The 13233-nt window shown below is 48.1% G+C and overlaps 2 protein-coding genes across 4 annotated transcripts in view; one reads left to right on the top strand and one right to left on the bottom strand.

The window, feature by feature from the left end:
- The window catches only part of DHX9 (DExH-box helicase 9), a 50961-nt gene extending 43138 nt beyond the window's left edge, over window positions 1–7823 (top strand). For both annotated transcript variants that reach the window (XM_077275967.1, XM_077275968.1), the window contains one exon: window positions 7242–7823. In XM_077275967.1, coding sequence (XP_077132082.1) covers window positions 7242–7614 — 373 coding nt within the window. In that variant the 3' untranslated portion in view covers window positions 7615–7823. The remainder of the gene's footprint in view (window positions 1–7241) is intronic.
- A 3337-nt stretch (window positions 7824–11160) lies between these two features.
- SHCBP1L (SHC binding and spindle associated 1 like) overlaps window positions 11161–13233 on the bottom strand; it is a 121808-nt gene continuing 119735 nt past the window's right edge. For both annotated transcript variants that reach the window (XM_077275971.1, XM_077275970.1), the window contains one exon: window positions 11161–12788. In XM_077275971.1, coding sequence (XP_077132086.1) covers window positions 12540–12788 — 249 coding nt within the window. In that variant the 3' untranslated portion in view covers window positions 11161–12539. The remainder of the gene's footprint in view (window positions 12789–13233) is intronic.

Genomic DNA, 13233 nt, shown 5'->3' with positions numbered 1-13233 from the left:
GACTCCGCTTCTTTCCTGCCAAGATGATCAGGTTTTGCTGCAGAAAAAAAATTCTGCAAAATTGCCCTGTGTGACTACCCTTAATATTCTTAGATCTGTTAATGAAAAGAGGGATTTTTGGTACTTACCGTAAAATCTCTTTCTTGGAGCCTTCATTGGGGGACACAGGACAACCATGGGTGTATGCTGCTGCTGCTAGGAGGCTGACACTATGCAAAAAAGGAAAAAGGTGTAGCTCCTCCCCGGCAGTATACACCCACCGACAGGCACCAAGCACCTCAGTTAGTGCAAAAAGCAGTAGGAGAAGCGACAGAACTCATAACAGTAAAAGTACCAACTCAACTAGGGTCTCCAGGCCCCAAACACGGTACCAGAACAAACCAGTAGGGAGGGTGCTGTGTCCCCCAATGAAGGCTCCAAGAAAGAGATTTTACGGTAAGTACCAAAAATCCCTCTTTCTTTATCGCTTCCTTGGCGGACACAGGACAACCATGGGACGTCCAAAAGCAGTCCCGGAAAAGGGTGGGTAGAAAGGAAAAGAGAAAAGGTCCCAGGTCAGCCGGTGTGCGACCGCCGCCTGCAGTACCTTCCTACCAAGACCTGCATCGGACGAGGCTTGGGTATGAACCCGATAGAACCTCGTAAACATGTGCAAAGACGACCAGGTTGCGGCCTTGCAAACTTGTAAGGCGGAGGCCTGGTGGCGAACAGCCCAAGAAGCTCCGACAGCTCTGGTGGAGTGAGCTTGCACCCCCTGGGGAACACGTGCCTCATGAACACGGTACGATTCTGAAATTGCCGAGCGAATCCAGCGCAAAATGGTGGATTTAGACGATTGAAAGCCCTTCCGACGACCTTCAGAAATGACAAGGAGAGAATCGGATTGACGGAAGGGAGCGGTTCTAGAAAGACCCGAATGGCCCTGACCACGTCAAGCTTGTGAAGAGACTTCTCCAAAGGATGAGCAGGAGAAGGACAAAATGATGGAAGGACAATGTCTTCGTTGATGTGGAAAGCCGAGACCACCTTGGGAAGGAATTCAGGAACCGGTCAAAGAACGACCTTATCCTGATGAAGAATCAGGAAAGGGGAACGACATGACAGGGCTGCCAACTCGGAGACCCTCCTGATGGATGTAATGGCAATGAGGAAGGCGACCTTCCAAGAGAGAAGGGAAAAGGGCACGTCATGAATAGGCTCAAAGGGAGCAGCCTGAAGAGCGCCAAGGACCAGGTTAAGGTTCCAAGGAAGGACGGAAAGGAGGGGCGATATGCGCAACTCCCTGTAGAAAAGTCTGAACCTGGTGAATGGAGGAAAGGTCACTCTGGAAGAGAATCGACAGAGCGGACACTTGTCCCTTGAGTGTGCTGAGGGATAAGCCCGAAGCGAGACCAGACTGGAGGAAACCGAGAAGATCCGGAAGAGAAAAGGACATTGGAAAAACTTCATTGGTTTCGCACCAGCGAAAGAACGCTTTCCAGTACCTATGGTAGATACGGGAAGAAGCCGGTTTTCTGGCTCTGATCATGGTCTGTATGACCTGGGAAGAGAGATCAGAGTTTTTCAAGACTGCGGCCTCAACGGCCATGCCATTAAACTCAGCGACAGAACTCTGGTGGTAGAGAGGTCCCTGCGAGAGGAGATCTGGCCGATCCGGGAGTCTCCAAGGAGTGTCCGCGAGCATGTGTACGAGCTCGGCGTACCACGGCCGCCTTGGCCAGTTCGGCGCTATCAGTATGACTGGAATCCCTTCCAACTTGATCTTCTTTACCACCCTTGGAATCAAGGGGAGGGGTGGGAACAGGTAGGGAAACTGGGACCATGGAATTACCAGGCCATCGTGGCCGACGGCAAGAGGATCCCGGGACCTGGCGACAAACTGAGGGACCTTGTGGTTCATCTGGGACGCCATAAGATCGACGTCTGGCGTACCCCAGCGGAGGCAAATTTGATTGAAGACTGCGGGGTGGAGAGACCACTCGCCTGCTGCTAGACCCTGGCGACTGAGAAAGTCGGCTGCCCAGTTTAAGACCCCGGGGATATGAACACCAAAGAATCTTTGCCACTTCTGCCATTACTTGGCCGCTGCGAGTCCCGCCCTGGTGGTTTAAGTACGCCACGGCCGTGGCGTTGTCCGACTGGATGCGGACGGGAAGATTCGACAGAAGAGACTGACAGCGGATTGACGCTAGGAAGATTGCCCTGATCTCCAGAAGGTTGATGGGAAGGAGAGCTTCCTGGGTGGTCCAACGGCCCTGAGCCGTGTGTTGTCGGAAGACTGCTCCCCACCCGAGAAGGCTGGCATCGGTGGTGATGACCTGCCACTAAAGGGGAAAAAATGATCTTCCTCTCAGGAGAGAGGAGGACAACATCCACCAGGTTAGGGACTGACGGACCTGGAGAGGAAGGTGGACGGGGACGGTCCAGGGAGTCCAAGGACCTGTTCCAGGTGGATAGGAGGAATAGTTGGAGGGGGCGGGTGTGGAACTGGGCGAAATGAACAGCCTCCATGGATGCCACCATCTTTCCCAGGACTCCCATGCAGAAACAAAGTGACTGAGGGGCTGGGCGTTTGAGAAGGCGGACCGCCTTGAGGAGTACTGAGAACTTGTCCTCTGGGAGGAAGACCCGAGCTAAGTTCGTGTCGAACACCATGCCCAGGAAGGACAGTCGTTGGGATGGAATCAGAGAGGACTTGGTCCGGTTGATAATCCAGCCGAGACGGGTCAGGGTGTCCAGGGAGACCTGGAGACTGTGGGCACAGTCTAGACGAGAGGACCCCTTGATCAACAGATCATCCAGGTAGGGGATAACGAGGATCCCCCTGGAACGAAGGAGGGCCATGACCGCCGCCATGATTTTCGTGAAGACCCTGGGGGCAGACGCTAAACCGAAGGGGAGAGCCGTGAACTGGTAGTGATTGTCCCCGACAGCAAACCGAAGGAATCTCTGATGCCATACGCAGATGTGGACATGAAGGTACGCATCTTGGATGTCGACCGAGCAGAGGAACTCCCCGGGTTCCATGGCGGCGATCACTGACCGCAAGGATTCCATTCTGAAGTGGCGAGATCGGACGTGGCGGTTCAGAAGCTTCAAATCCAGGATAGGGCGAAGAGACCCGTCCTTCTTTGGGACTACAAAAAGGTTCGAGTAGAACCTGCAAAAACGGTCTTCGGAAGGAACGGTAATATAGACTCCGGCGGTGACCAGACACGTTACGGCTTGAAGCAAGCCGGGTAAATGGGACGGTTGCTTTGGGGGGCGAGAGAGAAAGAAGCGATTTTCCGGAAGGGTAGAATATTCGATCTTGTACCCGGAGGTGATAATCTCTCTGACCCAGGAGTCGCTGATCACTGACAGCCAGGTGTCTTTGAAGAGAAGAAGCCTGCCTCCCACCCTGGAAAGACTCCCAGGTGGGGGCGACCCGTCACTTGGAACGGTATCTGTAGGAATGAGGTCAGGAAGACCTGGGAGGTGGAGCCCTGGATCTCCACATGGGAGCTGGCTTGTAAGAGGGTTTTCTATGTTCAACCGTGGTAGCGAGTCGCTCTTGTTGAGAAGAGGAATCTGAGGCTGCAAACGGACGAAAGGGGCGAAATGTTCGAGGAGCCTTTGGGTTAAAGAAGCGTTTTGGCTTGGACTGGGGGAGAGAGGTACTCTTGCCCCCAGTCGCGTCTGAGATAATTTGATCCAGACGAGCGCCAAAAAGCCTGGAACCTTGAAACGCCAAATTGGTGAGACTTTTTGGAAGTAGCATCTGCATTCCATGCTTTGAGCCAAAGAATGCGGCGCATAGCGACAATGTTGCTGCTTGCCCTGGCTGAACAGGCTGCTGCATCTAAGGAGGCAGTGAGAAGGTATTTCCCTGCGTGGTTAATCTGGTCGGCGAGGTCAGCCAGCTCAGTAGGGGAGGCCGAAGCCAAAATGCCTCGGCGGAGAATCTTGGCCCAGGCAGATATGGCCTTAGCCACCCATGTGGAAGCAAAGCTGGGGCAGAGGGAAGCACTCGTTGCCTCAAAAGCTGATTTGGCCAGCGCCTCAATTTGTCTGTCCGATGCGTCCTTAAGCGACGCGCCGTCCGGTAAGGAGAGAACAGTCTTGGAGGAAAGACGGGAGATCGGTGGATCGACCTTGGGAGATTCAGCCCACTTGGAGAGAAGATCGGCGCTAAAGGGATAGAGCATGTCCAGATGTTTTCTACCCGAAAAACGTTTTTCAGGATGTTCCCAGTGTTTAGACAGGGTAGACTCAAACTCCTCATGGGTAGGAAAGGAGCGAGAGGGACGCTTCACCCGCTTAAAGGAGACAGAGGAATCCTGGGGGGAAACCTCGTCTTGTTTTAGTTTGAGGGTTAGCGATATAGCCGAAATAAGACTATCTACGACAGCCTGCATGCTAGAAGCCTGGTCTGAATCGGAGTCAGAACCGGACTGGGAATCCACATCAGACCCAATGTCCTCCTCCGAAGAGGGGAATTGGGAGGAGGAGAGCAGTTTGAGCGCTGCGGAGGGACCCGGAGAACCAGACGAAGAGCCAGACAGAGTTCTCTTTCTAGAGCGGCTGGCTGATTTGTCTCCCTGTGGTTCAGGGTCAGGTGCGGCCGACTCGCCATGGAAGACGGTCGGAGCACTGGTGGCTGAAGGAGGCTGTGGAAGACGTTCAAGCGCCTGGACCAGGGACTGAGATACCTTAGTCAAATCAGAGACCGACTGCGAGATAGCAATGGCCCATTCAGGGGGAGGGGGATCACCCCCATCCCGAGATTCGGAAGCTTCCTGCGGGGCAGACATGGCAGGAGGACTGCAGGACTGGCAGAGAGGCGACGATTGGCCTACAGACCACTTTATCTTACAACGAGCACATGCGTAGTGAGTTATGGTAGGTTTGGTAAAGAAGGCTCCAGAAGAGTTGGACATAAGGACATTCTGCAGCACTATACTACAGAAAAGGCTAAAGGGCCTACAGTGGTATGGATAATACCAGGGAGGGGCCAATATAGCGTCGCAATCCTACCGCACCGCAAAGCAGAGTAGTCCGTGTCCCCCAACACACGATGTCTCCTGTGCACGGAGCTGCTGAAGCAGGAAGTGCTAGCAGAGAAGAAGGGGCGGTGCTGTACTGAGAGGAATAAGCCAAGGCTCCTGATAGGGCCGCACTGAAAGGGAAGGGTGTGCCCGGGATGTAAAAACCCCTCTGAGTGGAGGAGGAAAAGAGCGCCGAAAAAGGAGGGGGCGTGGCCGGCCGCAGCGGTGAAAGTAAAAAACGGCAGTGACTCTGTGTGAAAGCACTGTACATTTACACAGGGAAATACTGCTGCGGGGGAGCGGCTGCTGAAGCGCTGGTACCTGCATGTTCCGGTTCCACAGGTAGAGGGAGAGAGGATCGACCAGGGGCCCGATGAGAGAGGGGTCGCTGGAACAGAATCCTTCGTCCAGAAGACTGCCTCGACCCCAAAACAAGGGGGAGGGTCACCGCTGGTGACCACCGTCTTCCTCTCAGCCCTCTCCGAGGAGAGGGGTGAGGGGGACTGTTTGGCAAGGACCGCCACCATAAAGACCCTGGAGCACCTGGGAGGGTGACAGGGGATAATGTCCTGCCGGCGGTCTGAGAGCTGCGATGCGGACGACACCACACTGCGCGCTCAGCCGCCCTCCTGGGGAGGCAGGGTGGGAGATTGCACCCTGAATCCCTGAATGCTTTATCTGAAAAAGAAAAGCCAAAATGTTAATAAAAACAACAAAACCTGTAAAGGAATCAAGATTAGCAGCGGATCTGAAGATCCAGGTCCGCCTCCTACAGACGCTAAGCACAAACTGAGGTGCTTGGTGCCTGTCGGTGGGTGTATACTGCCAGGGAGGAGCTACGCCTTTTTCCTTTTTTGCATAGTGTCAGCCTCCTAGCAGCAGCAGCATACACCCATGGTTGTCCTGTGTCTCCCAATGAAGCGATAAAGAAATTTACTTTTTGCTGGTCTTTCTTACACAGGCTAGATTTATTAAGTTTACAATTTTTTACATAACATGCAATCATTTTACCATTGCCAATGTAAAAGACTGACTTTCCAGATCTTGCATAAATGTGTGAAATGGATGCTGTTACAAAAAAAAAAAACAGTTTGAACAGTCTTTCCTGACTGCATTCTTGAAAGATTAACCTACTATATAATTGCCTAAGGGTCACTTCTGTCTGTCTTTCTGTCTGTCACGGAAATCCCAAGTCGCTGATTGGTCGCGGCAAAACAGCCACGACCAATCAGCGACGGGCACAGTCTGGCGGCAAAATGGCCGCTCCATACTCCCCTCCACTCAGCGCTCACACAGGGTTAATGGCCGCGTTAACGGACCGCGTTATAACTCACTCCGTTAACGCTATTAACCCTGTGTGACCAACTTTTTTACTATTGATGCTGCCTATGCAGCATCAATAGTAAAAAGATCTAATGTTAAAAATAATTTAAAAAAAAAAAATGGTTATATACTCACCGTCCGTCGGCCCCTCGGATCAAGAACAGGCCTTTCCCGCTCCTCAGGACGCTCCGGTGACCGCTCCATGCATTGCGATCTTGCGAGATGATGACGTAGCGGTCTTGCGAGACTGCTACATCATCATCTCGCGAGACCGCAATGCACTCTTGGGACCGGAGCGCGTGAGGAGCATCGGTAAACGCTTCGCTTGGAACCGGGGGCCAACGGAAGGTGAGTATATAACTTTTTTATTTTCTTTTTTTTTAACAGGGATATGATGCCCACATTGCTATATACTGCGTGGGCTGTGCAATATACTGCGTGGGCTGTGCAATATACTGCGTGGGCTGTGCAATATACTACGTGGGCTGTGCAATATACTACGTGGGCTGTGCAATATACTACGTGGGCTGTGCAATATACTACGTGGGCTGTGCAATATACTACGTGGGCTGTGCAATATACTACGTGGGCTGTGCAATATACTACGTGGGCTGTGCAATATACTACGTGGGCTGTGCAATATACTACGTGGGCTGTGCTATTTATGGGCTGTTATATACTACGTGGCTGTGCTATATAATACGTGGGCAGCCGCGAGCAATCAGCGAATCCTGTGTATTCAATGTATTCTAAAATCTTCATAAATAAACTACATACATATTCTAGAATACCCAATGCGTTAGAATCGGGCTACCATCTAGTCTAAATATAAAAACCAAACAAAGTGTGTAGAGTACAATGTATGTTAACTGTTTTACAATTTGCTTCCAGATTTGGAGATGGACCTCGTCCACCTAAGATGGCTCGATTTGATGGTGGTTTCCAGGGTAATAGAGGAGGTGGTGGATACCGTGGTGGTTACAACTCAGGAGGAGGTGGCTATGGAGGATCTGGCTACCGGGGCTCCAGAGGCGGGGGCTTCAGGGGTGGCAGCAGGGGTGGCAGCTATGGTGGAGGATACCGTGGCGGCTACAGAGGCGGAAATCAAGGAGGCGGCTACAGAGGAGGAAATCAAGGAGGTGGCTACAGAGGCGGAAATCAAGGCGGCGGATTCAGAGGTGGATACCAAGGACAAGGCGGTGGCTTTAGAGGAAACTCTCAAGGTGGAGGTGGTTTCAGGGGCCAGTCAAGTGGAGGGTTCTGAAGACTTTAGTTTCGTTTTTTGTTGTCCATTTCATTTTACCTGTGAGTGGTTGTGGGTTTTTTTGCTCTTGAAGAAGACAGAAAACACATCCTTTGTACAAGTAGTGTTCAAATTGTAATTTTTTTTTTGTACATTGTTTCACTGTAGCCAGTAAGAAAAATTGTCAAATTTGCCTAATAATAAATCCCTAATTTTGTTTCCTTACAAAATATTTGTTCAAAACACCATTTATTTCTTGCATCTGGCAATCTATATCTGTTTGGATGACTTTTCTCTAAACTCCCGTACATTTAAAAAAAAAAAAACTAGCATTTTATCAAAAAGTACATATTGACAGATATGTCTATTTTTATTTGAGTATATAGCTACAATCTGGGGAGTTAATTCCTGGTTCCCCACCATTGTTTAGTATGCCCTACATGGAGCGAAGAGTATATTTCAAAGGGTTATTTCATCTGTCTTTCATGGCTGAGACAGGAATTCCTCTGTCCAGGCTCTGACCACTAGAGGTGGAGCTATGGATACAGACAAGAATGGCTAAGCTACGCTGTTTCTGTAACTCAAAAGAAATGAATGGGCATTATAGACACAGTGTAGCTCAGCAGCTCTCGGCTATTTCCGAGGCTTTTTCTGTAGTGGTCACTGTGAACCGTTATTTCTGCCTCATTAAAGGTTGAGACGGGAAGAACACCTTTTAATCTGCTTGGCTAAAAATGGAACAAAAAAAAAACTATCCAGAGCATATTATCTGCCAAGCATAGTAGCTTTTTATTCAGTAAAAAGTCCAAGCATTGCTGCTCAGCTGGATTAGAGCTTTAAGGCTGTGTGCCCACGTTGCGTTTTTTATGCGTTTCTGCCGCGTGTTTTGCGGGCTATATGCCCACGTTGCAGAAATGTCTGCAGCATTTCCGCAACTCCCTGCCGCGGGTAAAACGCATGCAGAATTTGCATGCGTTTTCCCGAAAAACACAAGCGTTTTTAGCTTGCAGAATGCTTGCGCTTTTCCAAGCAATTTGAAGCATCGCTTGGAAAAGTGATTGACAGGTTGGTCACACAAGCATAATGCTTGACAAGTGTGACCAACTTTTTACTATTGATGCTGCCTATGCAAACTGTAAAGCGCTGCAGAATATGTTAGCGCTATATAAAAATAAAGATTATTATTAGTAAAAGAATGTTAAAAATAATAATAATAAATATGGTTATTCTCACCTTCCGACGGCCCCCGATCTCAGCGGCGCTCCCGGTACGTTCTGTTCCCATGGATGCTTTGCGCGAAGGACCTTTGTGACGTCACCGTCGCATGACCGCGACGTAATCTCAGGTGATTCGCACAATGCATCCCAGGGAACGAAAGCCACCGTGTGCACCGCTGAGAGGCGGGAGGACTCTGGAGCCATCAGAAGGTAAGTACCGTATATACTCGAGTATAAGCCGACCCCCCTAATTTTGCCACAAAAAACTGGGAAAACTTATTGACTCGAGTATAAGCCTAGGGTAGGAAATGCAGCAGCTACCGGTGAATTTCAAAAATAAAAATAGATGCTCCATACCGTTCATTATTACCCCATAAGATACTCCATACAAAGCTGTGCCACATATAATGCTCCATACAGTTCATTATGGCCCCATAAGATGCTCCACATAAAACTGCCACATATAATGCTCCATACTGTTCATTATTGCCCCATAATATGCTCCACATAAAGCTGTGCCATATAGAATGCTCTGCACCGTTCATTATGGCCCCAGAGATGCTCCATATAAAGCTGTGCCATATAAAATGCTCTGCACCGTTCATTATGGCCCCATAGATGCTCCATATAAAGCTGTGCAATATATAATGCTGCTGCTGCAATAAAAAAAAAATGACATACTCACCTCTCTAGCTGCCCGCAGCTCCTCAACGTCCCGTCTCTGCGTCTCTTCGCACTGACTGTTCAGGCAGAGGGCAGCGCGCAGATTAGTACGTCATCGCGCCCTCTGACCTGAACAGTCAGAGCAAGAGGACGGGAAGACTGAGCGGCGTGTGGAACATGGACAGGTAAATATGTAATACTCACCTGCTCCCGGCGTCCCTGGCTCCTTATCCCGGACAGATGGTCTCCGGGTGCCGCAGCCTCTTCCTCTGTCAGCGGTCACCGTTACCGCTCATTAGAGAAATGAATATGCGGCTCCACCCCTATGGGAGTGGAGTCAATATTCATAACTTTAATGAGCGGTCCCACGTGACCGCTGAACAGGGGAAGAGTTGCGGCACCCGAAGACCATGGGATAGGCAGGGGGAGCGCCAGGAGCCCCAGAAGCAGGTGAGTATATGACAGACCTCTCTCCCCCCTCACCCGCCAACCGTGACTAAGAGTATAAGCCGAGAGGGGCACTTTCAGCCCAAAAATTTGGGCTGAAAATCTCGGCTTATACTCGAGTATATACGGTATATCCCTATTTTTTTTTTTTTTTTTTTAAGGAATGATATCCAGGGCCTAGAGGAGAGTCTCCTCTCCTCCAGGCCCTGGGTACCATCCGCACGCCAAGCGCTCATTTTACGCATGGGGCATAGCCACATGTGTAAAGTGAGCGTTTCAATGCAATCCTATGGCGGTGGAATCGCCTCGATTCCGCAGAAATAATGAACATGCTGCGGATTTTACCGCTTTGCGATTCCGCAGCGGGAAAATCCGCAGCATGGGCACAGCAACTGCAGAATCCCATAGGATTGCATGGCAATGCGTTTTTTAAGCGTTTCCACTGCGGCAAACGTGGCGGAAACGCATACAAAATGCAACGTGTCTACACAGCCTTAATGTTGTGCTTTATTTCCCACATATTGGGCTGATACCTCAAAGCTTTACAAATTTAAAGGGGTTGTCCAGTACTAGGACAATCCCTTCTTGATCAAAATGTTTGGCCCCCATAAAATAATAAAGCTTATACTCTCCTCCCATGCCAGTGCTGTTCCCTCTGTGTCGGCACTTGCTCTCCCTGGGGGTTCCTGTGCAGTTGTGACGCCGGTGCCCAATTTGCGCCGATGCCACTGTCACCAAATTTGGGCAAATCAAACATGAAGAGGAAGTCTGTGCTGCAACTGATCTTGGACTTCTTACTGCTCAATTCTATAGGAGGCGGGGACAGTGAAGCCAGCACTGATTAGTTGCCGGCATCACGTGTCACAACAACGGCACGGGATAGTGCCAACACCGTGGGAGGTAAGTATAGGCTTTATTATTTTATGGGAGCCAAGTGAGCAGTATGTGTCCAAGTAGTGGACAACTTCTTTAAGTAACCTGTGATAACTCTTTCCCACAGCAGCCAATTGATAGATTTCTACTATAGTATACAGTAGAATGTGCATGTTGCCAAAGGCAGACTAATATAAAGGTGTACTGTGTGCTGGTGATAAATGCTAAAAGAATACTACACTTTCATTAAGGGTCAGATGCATGTAATATGTATATTGTCTATTTTAATATTTTTAAACCTTACAGAGGTGTACACAATCCCTGAAGTGATTTAGACTTCCAAAGAAATGTGCTCACACAGAGGAAATATGTCAAAACTGGTGTAAATAAAAGGTGAAGTACAACGGTTGCCCATTACAACAAACCAGATTACGTTTCTCATTTTAAAGTGTCCCTTTGGGAAAAGAAACCAAGTGAATTAGTTGCGCATGGTAACTAATTGTTCAAAGTGACGGTATTAAACATCTCAAATGTACCTCCTTGAGAGTAACATGGATATTCTGCACTGTAATTTGGTATGTTTTCATAAGGGCTTGTCTATGAATCCATACTGCCATGTGACTGGAGCTTAATAGGAGTTTATACCTACAAGAACATTCAGAAATCCCTAAAACGCTATGTGCACATGGAGTCTTTATAGTTGCCGATGCAACTGAGTTTTCCCAGGCGAAGACTGTTAAGTAAGCGGTCAGCAGTTTTTCCTTTTAGTCTTGTGGCAGTGTAGAGTAGGAGTGGGCAGGTTCAGAGGAAAAGCTGCCTGAAGAATGAACATGTTACTACTTTTATCCACTTCAGGGTTTCTGAGCCTTGAAGTAGTTCAAGGATGTGAATTAAGACAGACTGTCGTTTTGACATTGCTGCTCATTTTATGGGGTGCTTTTGCAGGCATGTTCTGGGCTGAATCAGTCTGAAAAAGAAGTGTGCACGTAGTCAAAACTGGTAAAATAGACTGTCATACTTAACTTTTCAACTACAAAACTAATGAACCACCACTTACTGGTATCTTATATAGTAACTCCTGTTTTCATAAAATTTATTTTAAATGCCTAATGCCAATAACATGACGTATAGTTAAGATCTTGTATGACCTCTTTAAGTGGTTTAACATGTGAAGATATGTTGTAGACATTTCTGCTACTGTCTCATCTGAATGTGTCTTACACAAATCCATTTGTTTGTCTCTAAAGCATCACATTTAGGTCACCAAAATATATAGGCACATAACTTTCTGTAACACCTCAGCGATGTGTGAATACTAACAGTTAACAAACCTAAAGCTTCTTGTGAAATGCCAACTTCTAGACAACACCCTTATATTAATATATTAATAAAACTTAGTTAAATTAAATTACCAACTTGAAATATGTGGCTCGCACAAAACAGTGCACGTGCCCCTAATAAATAACAATACACTTAATATGGTCTACTTCATGTTGAAATGTTTGTAATTTATCTCTCTAACAAACTGTTAATAACTGAAAATGCATAGGTTTTTGGCTAACTGAAAATGTCAATTTCCTATGGATTGAACAAAATGTCTGAAAATTAATCAAACCATTTACAACATAAAGCAGAGACCATGCCCGCATAACTGATTTCTAACATCAAGCCTTGTGTATCAGATTTATACTCATATTAGCAATAATGTCACCCCCTTCTCCCTCCCAGCATTTCTCCTAAGTGCTTCTATGTCAAGACTATCCCAACATTTCCCAGAGAGTTTTCTTCTACTCTGTTTCTTTCAATATTGAGGCGGAGACTTTGTATGGCAGTTGTCAGAACGTCTTCTTCCCTCTTGTCTCCAGCTGCTGCGTCTTCCATATTAAAATTCGGTTTATTAACCATCTTGCTTTTGGGCTGCACAATTGTAATACCGTATCCGCTGTTGTTGTATATGTGGTTATTGCTCAGCATTACTACAGGTGCAGGAATAACCTATAAGGAAAAGTGTAAGAAGCTTGTCAGTTGAGAAGTATTATGCAGCACCCCCAAACTGGTTTTTCAGTAAGGTTATGTTTACAAGAAAATGTATTGTACAATTCAGTTGGTAGGACATGGTTTGCTTTTACACACTGGTATGGCATTCTTTAACACATATCACTAATTTAATTAACCCCTTTACCACCAAGGGTGGTTTGCACATTATTGACCGGGCCAATTTCTCCTACGCCTCACTGGGGGGGGGGTGTATGCTGCTGCTGACACTAGGAGGCTGACACTAAGTGATACACAGAAAGTTCGCTCCTCCCCTGCAGTATACACCCTCCTGCTAACCAGTTCTTGCTTAGTGTCTGTAGGAGGCACTTGAGCCTGGTTCAGACATCAACGTTTTTATTTTACGTTTTACTTTTCTGTAAATTTTTAATTAACGGAGTGAAGG

Source organism: Ranitomeya variabilis, chromosome 8 (genome assembly GCF_051348905.1).
Source record: "Ranitomeya variabilis isolate aRanVar5 chromosome 8, aRanVar5.hap1, whole genome shotgun sequence".
Taxonomy (NCBI): domain Eukaryota; kingdom Metazoa; phylum Chordata; class Amphibia; order Anura; family Dendrobatidae; genus Ranitomeya; species Ranitomeya variabilis.
The sequence above is the reverse complement of the archived record's forward strand: the minus strand, read 5'-3'. Positions and strand labels throughout refer to the sequence as shown.